Source organism: Condylura cristata, unplaced genomic scaffold (assembly GCF_000260355.1).
Source record: "Condylura cristata isolate star-nosed mole 26May11 unplaced genomic scaffold, ConCri1.0 scaffold00006, whole genome shotgun sequence".
Classification (NCBI taxonomy): domain Eukaryota; kingdom Metazoa; phylum Chordata; class Mammalia; order Eulipotyphla; family Talpidae; genus Condylura; species Condylura cristata.
This window is the reverse complement of record NW_004567107.1, coordinates 18195128-18205514: the sequence shown is the minus strand read 5'-3', so window position 1 is coordinate 18205514 and position 10387 is coordinate 18195128. Positions and strand designations below refer to the sequence as shown.

At 41.6% G+C, this 10387-nt stretch overlaps 1 protein-coding gene across 1 annotated transcript in view; it reads right to left on the bottom strand.

The window, feature by feature from the left end:
• IKBKAP (inhibitor of kappa light polypeptide gene enhancer in B-cells, kinase complex-associated protein) overlaps positions 1-10387 on the bottom strand; it is a 44637-nt gene that overhangs the window by 6414 nt on the left and 27836 nt on the right. The window contains exons 26-34 of the mRNA XM_004677448.2: positions 9139-9262; positions 8145-8242; positions 6206-6407; positions 4300-4361; positions 3273-3335; positions 2854-2914; positions 1468-1578; positions 861-972; positions 177-304 (exon numbers count right to left, since the gene is read on the bottom strand). Of these exons, the coding sequence (XP_004677505.1) occupies positions 177-304; positions 861-972; positions 1468-1578; positions 2854-2914; positions 3273-3335; positions 4300-4361; positions 6206-6407; positions 8145-8242; positions 9139-9262 (961 nt within the window). The remainder of the gene's footprint in view (positions 1-176; positions 305-860; positions 973-1467; positions 1579-2853; positions 2915-3272; positions 3336-4299; positions 4362-6205; positions 6408-8144; positions 8243-9138; positions 9263-10387) is intronic.

Below are 10387 nucleotides of genomic sequence, written 5' to 3'. Positions count from 1 at the left end.
TTCTAGAACACCAGCTGAGGGAGGAGGAGAGTGTGCCCTGAAATGATGCTTCCTGCAAAGTTTTTGGCTTTCCTTAAGTTGGGGAAACTGTGTCTTATTTATTCATTGAATTCTGGCTGCATTGTCTACTTACTATGTTTTATGGACAAGAATCATTGTCCATGTTGAGAAAATACCTTTCAGCTTCTCAGTGCCTTGGACCACTTCATTCAGTGCCTCCAAAAGGGCCAGGTCCTCCAGCGGACTCCCTTCTTTGAGGCTGTGCTTCTTGCGCTCTGCTTTGCGACGATTCTTGGATGATCGCCTGTCAGAAATGAGAGTGATGCCAGGAAAGGAGCACTACTGGTTCTGACAGGACTGTGCCTGGAGCATAATTCAGCTGTAATAAACAAGCCTGCATTGTCCCTCGAGCAATAAAACATCTCCTAACTCCTTTTTCCTTCAGGGCTGTGGCATCCACTGCACCCAGCACATGAGCAGCCAATACAAGCTTCCAACCAAAGGTCACGCTGCAAAACAATGTGATGACTTATTTTATAATTAGGACTTCTTCTGATTTTGAACTGAAAAGAATGAAAGAGTTTTCTCTATAAACTTACTATTTCATGTATAAAATCAGTCATTATGTATCACGAGCAGCCAGCACCAGTGTCTGGTGGGGCACAGGCAGATGCAGGCGGCAATGCTGCAGCAGAGGCCACATCAGCACCAGCTGTCCTCTCGTGGACATGCTGGCCAATTTCCAAGTGGTCTTGCAGAAGTCCTCCCACTCCCGCTCACTGTTCTAGTGGAAAACCCTTCCACCTGTGGTGACTTTCTTAGATACCCAGGCCACCATCACCGTGCTGAGTGATACATACGCTGATATCCTGGAGTTACTATGGGAATATTTGCTACTCGTATCACAGCCACTCACGACACTGCTTGTCTCAGAGAAGAGGTCGGATTCCTGACAATGGAGAACCTCATCATCTGAAAAAGAAGAACCAGGTGAGGAATTAAAACTCCCTATTAAGATGGGTTTATGTTCAGTGGGATAAGTGGGCTACACTTAATTAGGGCATATCCAAGGATGGATGAAAATTACTACAAAGTTGATCTTGACGTAAAACACTATGAAATACAATTATTATTACTGTCTCCACGACACTAGTATCAAGGTTCACTTTTCTTTTTTAAGCAAAGGAGACTTTGGAAATGAGGAAACTCAATTTGTCAAATACAAAACTCAGTTTCTGGTAGGGTGGTGATGAGGGGTAACGGGGGGCAGAATTCTCACCAACACACAAACACAGACATACAGAGCCTCTCTGGAGTTTCACAGAGCTCTCAGGCTCCCCCATAACACAGCAATCATATTGCAGAAAGCACAGTATACAGATAAGATATCGTGGGCGCCATTGTTTCCCCCACCCACCCCACCTCCACCTCCTAACAAAACTCAACAGTCTTCAGGCAGACACTCACCTGGATTCTGCTGTGCTTGCTCCTTGAGCTCTCTAACCACTAATAAACGGTTTTTATGACGACTGAATATGGCTGTCTGAGAATCCAAAAATGTCATATAATTCTTCTGGGCTGGGGATTCAGATGGAAAATAATTTGAGCATGATTTTTAAGCAAGAAGAAAAAAACTACCAGGAGATCAGGAATAGAATTTAACAAACGAAAAAGGTTGTTAAGTTTTCCCAGCAAGATTATTTTTCTAAATGAGATTAACCTATATTGTTCTAGAATAAAACATATTGAGAGCTGATATCTTAAAGAGTTCATCAACATCATCCTAAAATACTTTTTATCACTAAAGTTACCAAATCGCTTTAAGAGGTGATGTGTAACCTAAAACAGGACTGGCAAAAAGAAAGTACTCAGGAAGCTCTAATAAATAGGAGGGTAGTCACTGAAAAGCTTCCTGGCATAAATATTAGCCGGTATAGATGAAGTATCAGCATTTTTCTAGCTTCTCACTATAGAAAAAACCCAGTAAGAGCAGGTTAGCTGGACTGTTGCAGGGCCAGAAAATGGCTCTCAGTATCCAGTTAGGGATACCTGAAGTGCATGAGACCAAAGCACCCTCTCCGTTTTAATCAGGATGGCATAAAAATGAGCACACAGGGCAAGGATGTAAATCACAGCGCTGGAAAGGCCAAAATTACTTAGAGAGTAAACTGTGCTAAGAGGGCAAAGCTTAACAACCCCTGCCCACCACACTCCCAAAGACTGCTGTAAGTCAAACCAATATCATTTTTCGTTTTGTTTGTCACTGTAACCACAAAAACACATAGTACTGGTAACATTTGTTCTTCATTTGCAAAGGGTCATCTTTCAATTTTTATTTTGAAAAAGTTCAAGCCTACGTAAAAGTAGCAAAGGTACATACCCTTTCTCCAGATTTATTAAAATTCTGATATTTTGTTGTATTTTTGGCTTCCTCTGTCTCTTTACATAAATTATTTTTGTGAGAGATGTGTTGCTTCCCTCCTAAATACTTCATCTATTTCTTAAGAATATGGTTATTACTAACATAACCACAATGTAAATATTAAATGTAGGAAATTCATCAATGATGGAACACTATTGTATATATAGCTCACATTCAAGTTACTGATCAACTATTTTAAGATTACAAAGATTCTTAATCATATCAGATTTGTAACATTCAAATATTTCAGTTTAGCCTGTTTTAAAAAAATGCTGATCAGAATTAAATGTTATACCTAGAGGAGAATTAAGGTTGACTCCACGTAAAACATGATCAAAGAATGCAATCAAGAGTGTTTCTCTTTGAAACTTTCTCTCCTCCCCATCTCTATACTTCCAAGTGAAAAATGCTACCCAAAATGTAGCCCTCACCTTCTAAAACGGAAGGCTTTATATTGGTCTCTATAATGTCCAGTCTATTGTATTTGTGTACCTAGAAGAAAAAAACAATTATTTTAGGTGGAAAAACTTCCAGGTTACTGGAGAGTCAAGACCCTTGGGAAGAAATGGAGCACGTTCACATGCGACTGGCACGCTTCCTGAGGCACAAGCAACGAGCAGCCACCCACTCGCTTCAGTAAAAAGCAAAAATATTTCACAGGTAGAGGACTAGTTCCATATATTATCAAGAATAAAATTTTAAATGGCAGTAAAAACACTGCTGCTCCTCAGGCTGAGAAGCTGCACGATTTTGCTAGCCTCAGAGGACAAGGCACTTCACCTGACCTTGCCCCAGAAGTTCGAAATGTGCTTAGCACTTATCAGAGGGGCTACTTCTGAAGTTCTCTTACCAGTCTCAGAGCTTCTTCCCAAGCAGCTCCTTCTAACAGCAAGAGCACAGCTTCTTCATAATCCTGACAGGGAAATATCAAGGAGGACAACAAATCAATGAAGCGAGTGTGTTAGGTGTCACCATAGCAAAGCGAAAGACAGCTCCCAGAACAACCGCTGAGGATCTTTCCAGTCTATCCTTACAGTCCCAGTTCTCAGCATCATGCCTACCCTTTTGTTCGTTAGTTTTGGTTGGCTTTTCCCCCTTTTATTTATTTCTTTGGTTGTTCCGGTTTATTTTTTTCCCTTCGTTCCCTTTTTTTTTTCCCAGGTTTTGTTGTTCTAAATTTTTGTTTTTCTTTTTTTTTTCTTCTAATTACATAAAATGCACTGAAGTATTTTAAAAGCATAATTATGTTCTGAAAACATGGCCATTACTTACAAATGTAAAAAACACTCTGTCATCATAGGTCCAAACTCTAGAATGCCTAGTCAACCCAAGCATCTGTGTCCTGTCAGCAGCCTGGATCAGGGCATAGCTTAATATTTTCATAAATCCTATCATTCATTCAAAAGTTAGTACAGGCATCTTTATGATTAGTACATCTTTATGATTTGGTCAAAAACTGTAACCCATCAAGTTGCTGTAGTAAAAGAGACATTGCCAACAGAGAGAACAGGAGTATCAACCCAAAGTACTTTCTGGTCACTATATTTCAGAATGTGTTTTCTCACTGTTTCTGCCATGGCAAGCTAAAATAAAAAGTATACCAACCTTGGGATTCAATTTAATACTTTCTACAAAGGGCAAAGCATTAAATGAATTCCATTGAGCTCTTTGGCATTCTACTTCACAGAATTTAAATTATTGAGTGCTGCACTCAATTTACATTTTCAAGTCAAGTTGGCAAGATGGAAAACCTCCAGGGCAAATATTTCTCAGGACTTCATAATTATCCGTAATTCCTTTCCTTTTCACAATCACTAAGGTGAAAGTGGGGAGTCCTTGCACAACAGAAGGGTTTGGGAGGGGAGGACTATGTTTACCTGGGCATACTGTTCCAGAACCGTGGCTGCATCCTGGTACTTCCTCTGTTCAACTAGCTTCCCTGCGAAGGAAATGAGCATTGGACCACCACTGGCTCACTGCGAGCAGTACGACCAAACTCGAGTTGAAATGGTTTAAGTTACCATTAAGGGCTCCTAAAAACTGGAACTGAGCACTACAGAGTGCACATTCAAATCAAACTGCTCTACAACAGTATTTTCAAAAGCGCTCCCTAAAACTGTTCCATAGGATAGTAAAAGGTAGCACACACACACACACACAAAACATCTTTGAGTCAAGTTTGTTTGTGAAGCATAGGGTAAAACAAATTTAAACAAACATTCTTCAGCTGAAGTCTTCATTAGTATATCTTTATTATATAGTAAATTATATATTTGTGAATTTCCGTAAAGGAAATAGACAGGAATATACAGACACTTAAATGGGAACTACAACCTAAGTTTGGCACAAGATGTAAAAATCTTGTATAGTCAAAAATCCATCATGAAAACATCTATTCCATTTCTTCCACAGCAAGAGACTGCTGTTTCTTTGCTTGAGCACTAGGTGGAGGTAGTTGGCTTATACCTGGGGTCATGCAGTATCTGCAAATCCTAGCATCACTCAGCGGGGACAGGATGGGTACTCACAGTAAGAGATTCACAGACACCAGGGCTCAGCAAGGGGCTGGCAGACCCATGCCTCCCACCTCAGGCTAGCTCCAAGGCAATGTTAGCCCTTCAAAAACAGGACTCTGCCCTATGTACATGCCCACTACTCAAACATTTAGTTTCTCTATGTTTTTTTCTCTTTCTTTGGGTTTGTGCACATGAAGTGACTATCTTATGTAACATTTCGCGAAAAATCTTTGATTACAGCCTTCCCCACTTATTTATCTTTTATCTTTTTTTCATTACCTTTTTAAATACTGAACTAGATGTGCTTCCTCATAATACATGGCACAGGCAAACTGAGTAGAAAGAGAAGATAACAAATAGACCCTAAAAACAGAACTGGAAGGTGTAACTACCATGAACATTAAGTTTCTCAACTTACAACTAAACAGACTGAATAATTAAAAGGTTCAAAATAAGGAATTCTCTACACCTGCACAAGAGTTCAGCTTGAAAACTGGCAGGGTTCACAGAATAGTCTATAGACCTAATAACCAGGAAACACCAGAAAAAAAATAGTGGTCTTAGACATTTTTGTAATCCCAAGGAAAAAGGAGTATTTCAAATAACTACAGAGGATATATACTTACTTACATTTGGAGGGAGGTGGGCATATCCATCATTTACTTCAACGCACAGAGAGGAGCAGAGCCCCCGTTCCTTTCTCCCCAGCCCCCCACCCTCCCCAGTCCTAACCTCTTCCCACTCCACTCTGGTACAGCTTTGTCTCATGGTCTGATAATCTCTAGACCCTGAAGCATTTAAACTGCTTATGCTTTCAATGTCTTTATGCTTTGGACTTTTCTTTGATACCCTTTCTGACAATTGCTACTATGGTCTACTCAGGAAGGGCATCCCTTTCATACAGGGCATGTGACAGTACAACTTCTAGATCATTCCCAATCTAAGGCAAGCGTTCTCCATGTCTCTGGCCTGGAAAGGCAGAGAAATCCGCTTGCAAATATGCAGAAACTCCAGCACCAGCCATCTGGAAGTCCTTGTGAGAGAAGCAAACTACTTTGGCATGCCAGTGCATTTTGGATTCTTGGTACAACTTAACCTTTACTTAAGAAAACATTCTAATTAATTTTTATTACTAAATATGAGACTATTTTAAGGTAAGGTCCTAAATTTATCTGCAAAAGAAACAGAAAAATGTATTTGCCATAGAAACAAACAAAAAACCTTTGGATAAGGTCTCATTTTGGAGAACCTAAAAGGTGGTGTTTACCTGCAAGAGTTCTGCTGAGGCCAGCCAGCTGGTCTTGGTTTAAATTAAGTCGGGAAGCCACACACAGAGCTTGCTGCCAGCTGCCACATGCCAGAAAGGCGTCGAGGGCTTTCTCATGGGCACCACAGCGAGCAAACACAAGCCCGGCGGGCTCACGGTGGTGTTCCTGAAGCAGGTGTTCCCCATAAGCGATGCTGACATCCTGGGACAAAAAGCCAAGGGTCAGCGAGGAAAGGTGATGGCCATTTCTTTAACTCGCCAGTGTGGGCTGCCTCGGTCACTACACTTGAAATTCTTTTGAATTTCTTAGGAATATCCTGTGGCTGATCAGTGAGTTCAAATGTTCTTCCCTTCAAAACAGTTCTGAGGATATGCCATTTATCATTCAACTAGTAATGACCTGGTACCTACATATGCACTATTTTGGGCGTGGGAATAATGTAGCAATAAAAAATAAGTAACACGCAAGAAATCCATGCAATAACAAGTAACACCAAGTTCCTGCTGTGCTGTGATAGAGAATAGACTTACAAACACACTATACTCAACACAAAGGCAGGGAGGGGTATAGGGCAAGGGAGAACTCAGAGAGCCATTTCAAAAGGTTGGGAGAGAGTATTTCAGGCAGGGAGCACAGTTGGTACTGTGCCCATCCGGCAGGAGGGTGCAGGGAATACACAGGAAAGAAAAACAAGAAGACGGTATGACAGCAGCAGAGAGGAACAGAAGATGCACATGAGAGCACAGAGGGAGCCAGCGGCCGAGCAGTGCACTCTCCCAGCGCAGTGTCAGCCGGGACTCAGAGTGGAATACGAGAGCGTGCCTCCCCTTTCCCTTCGGGAGCTCACAACCCCAGGGAAGACAGGACTGTAAACCAGCACTGTGATAAATGCAGTCACTGAGAACAAGGGACTCAATGTTGAGCATCTGCTTGGGACAGCTTTCTGGCAGAAGAGTCCTGAAAGCTTCGAAGGACAAGTGGGGCTAAGGGGATGGGAAGCTAGAGGCCAGCAAAAAGATCTGGTGCTAAAGAAGCAGACGGGCCAGATCACAGATGGGTGCAATTTGTGCACAATTTAAAATGGCGGCAATGACGTCACTGGTGAGTGGTGGTTGAAGGTGCTCCCTGGTCAGCCAGGCTCCATTCCCAGTTTGGCCACCTCACAGCTCCAGGTAAGTTACTTCCTCGTTTATAAATTGTGTACAACACCCTATCAGCTTGTTATAATGCGTTTATTTTCTTTTCTTTTTTAAAAGATTCATTTTTATTTATGCATGCAAGAACTGGGCTGTAGGCCAGAAGTGTGGGGGTAAAAGGATTCACCAGAGACAGAGTGGGGAGCAGAAGAAGTAGATTTACTAAAATACACTGCTAAGGGGAGCAGAGGGAAAGAAAGAAGAGGTCAGCTGAGCAATGTGGGTCAGCTCCCTAGCTGGGGCTCGAACTCACGCTATAGTGGTTAGTGATAGGCTGCCAGCACTGAGACTTTAATCTCTGTGCCACCAGGGAGGTTCAATGCATTTAGTTTATAAGTAAAGTATTTGGCATTATAGGAAGAGCAAAACTGATGCTTACTTCAATAAACAAACGTCACCCCTTTAGCCTAAAATATATGGGAAAAATCTACACTCCTCAGGATGCCCAGTCTCACGGTAGGAAGGCAGGCCTGGACGGCTGGGGTAAAAGCAGGAACGCCACAAGGACGGTGCCACAGTATATCCAATGAGGAGTCAGGGCGACTCCTTGATTTCAGACCTGGGTGGGCAATTTCTCCAGAACATGAAAAGGTCAGGGGCATTTCCCCAAAAGAGAAGTTCAAAATGAGACTAAGTAGTTTGGAGATAAACCTTTAAACTAAAGTACAGACTCAGTGTAAAGGACTCTCTCCAACTATCACACAAAGCAAAATAGGAGAACATCATTCCACACACCACATACCTTGTATTGCTGCGAGCCTGGCACATACAACTTCAGAGCTTCGTTATACAAGTTTTTATCTTTTATTAAGTTCAAGCATTCTGGGAAGTATTCAGGTCCTGCCAAATAAGATTCATACAAACATGAGCTTACAATTTTAGAGGCACAATGGGTTTTATTGCTACCAATGGTGCCTAAACAAAATCAGTGGGTGCCTTTTAAAGACCCATACAATCAGAGTCTCAGGAGAATAAAATCTAGGAACTTGAATTTCAAAGAGTACCCTTGCAGATTTTTAGATATGAGCACAGATGAGAGTTCCATTTAAAAGGAATTTTCACACCACCCCCGGTAAAAGACCATGCAGCCTGGTGTGTCCTCAGTCTCCCTAATGAGACTTGCCAGACGGCTTATTAACGCTATGCACACACACCTGCCACCTCCTATTCCAGAGCAGCCCAGTGAATTCTCTAAGGGAGTCAGAAGCCCTATGCTTAACAAGCACTCGGGGGACTTCTCAGTCAGGACAAGAATCGCAGCTGCTGTCGTCAGAGGCTCCAGCTCAGGGCAGGGCCATGTGAGTAGAGCCACCTGTGCTGCGCTTGCTGGGCGCCACCACACCAGCTAACAGGCCGCGGCACTGCAGGTGGCGCCATGTGGCTCCAGAAGGGCAGGTTTCCGCTCCACAGTCGAAGGTTGCAAATACCATGGGAAGAGTGAATTATCCACCTCTTTTCAATTTTCAGAATTTTCAATTCACTTCAGTAAGTGAATTTAGGGGGTGATCATTCTTAACCCGAAGGGATCTGAGCTAGTGTCTCAGTCCATTAAGTCGTTCGCTGCACCCTCAGCTTTTCAGAATATATGATGAATTAGGTGGGCATATTGTTAAATTTTTCAAGAGTCGAAATTAAAATAAGCTTGTGTCTAAGTTAACTTATTCTTTTAATTTATAGCTTGCCCTGCCCCAAAGACAATTTGAAAGAGAAAAACACACACTAATCCTTACACTTACCACATTTGCTGAGATGGCCAATGGCTTTTTCATATCGTTTCAAGTACTTATCTATGGTGAACCTTTGATAATTACTTTCCATTTTCTTAAGTGTATTAAGAAATGGAAGATATTCTTTGGGATCCTTAAATTTAAAAAAAGGAACTTTATTACTTGAAATAGTAACTTATAAAAACATATACTGAAAATAAATACTTAACACGTAATTGTAGCAGTAAACTACATAATTCAAAAATATGTACTATGTTAATATATGACTAAATATTACAATCAAGTGACAGGTTTTAACAAAAAGGCATTAATATACAGATATCAACGGTTTTTATTCAAAACAGTAACAACTATAAGTCTTACAGTAGCCACTTATTTCATAGGCTAATAAGATTTCAACAGCTTCAACTAAGTCTCTCCTGGAAATGCAAATCATGGTGGTTGGAGCTGTTTTCATGACGTTTCGTGCTTGCCAGTTGCAAAGATGAAGTGTGAAAATGAAAATAAATTATAGTGAGTTGAACACAAAGCTCTGATACCCTGCCGACCAAGCCTTTATTGGCACTGGTCATCTCCTGCTCTGTGCTATGGTCATAAGAAAAATGATTTCTTCCTAAAAAGATGTTTCTTGCTCTTAATACAGTTTCACCAAACAGATAGGATGATTAAATGTAAAAACAATACAGGGAGAAATCAAGACAGTAAATAATTAAATCTGCCTGCCTGTAGTGTAGAGGATCTTTATGAGTGAAAACACTGCATCAACAAACACTGCAACATAGCGCTGAACTTCAGGGAGCATACAACCTCGTGGGAAAGACATGAGGTGGAAGCGCGTGTGAAAGCTATCTCCTCCAGGCCGGGTATTAGGCAGGGAGGGAAGAATGGCTTACTGGTACCATGCTACCCTGGCACCCACCAGCCCACATGAGTGAGAATTAACCAAGTGAACGGGGTGAAGAACTAGAAATCCAGGAGGGGCAGAAGTAATGCTACCTATAAGAGGATATAGCAGGTGGGTCCACAAAGCATGGCCTGGCCCACAGGAGAGAAAAAGGGATAATATCCAGAGATGAGAAGAGACCAGACCAGGAGAGGGATTTTAGGCAATACTGCAGCATCTGAACTTTATCAGAGAGGCCTTAAGGAGCACACAAGTGATTTTCAGAAGAATGAAGAACCAAATTTTCCTTTTCTGGAAAGATTACTCTGACAAGAGGAGTCAAATGATAGAGGAACAATGAATGGGGCTAAGAAA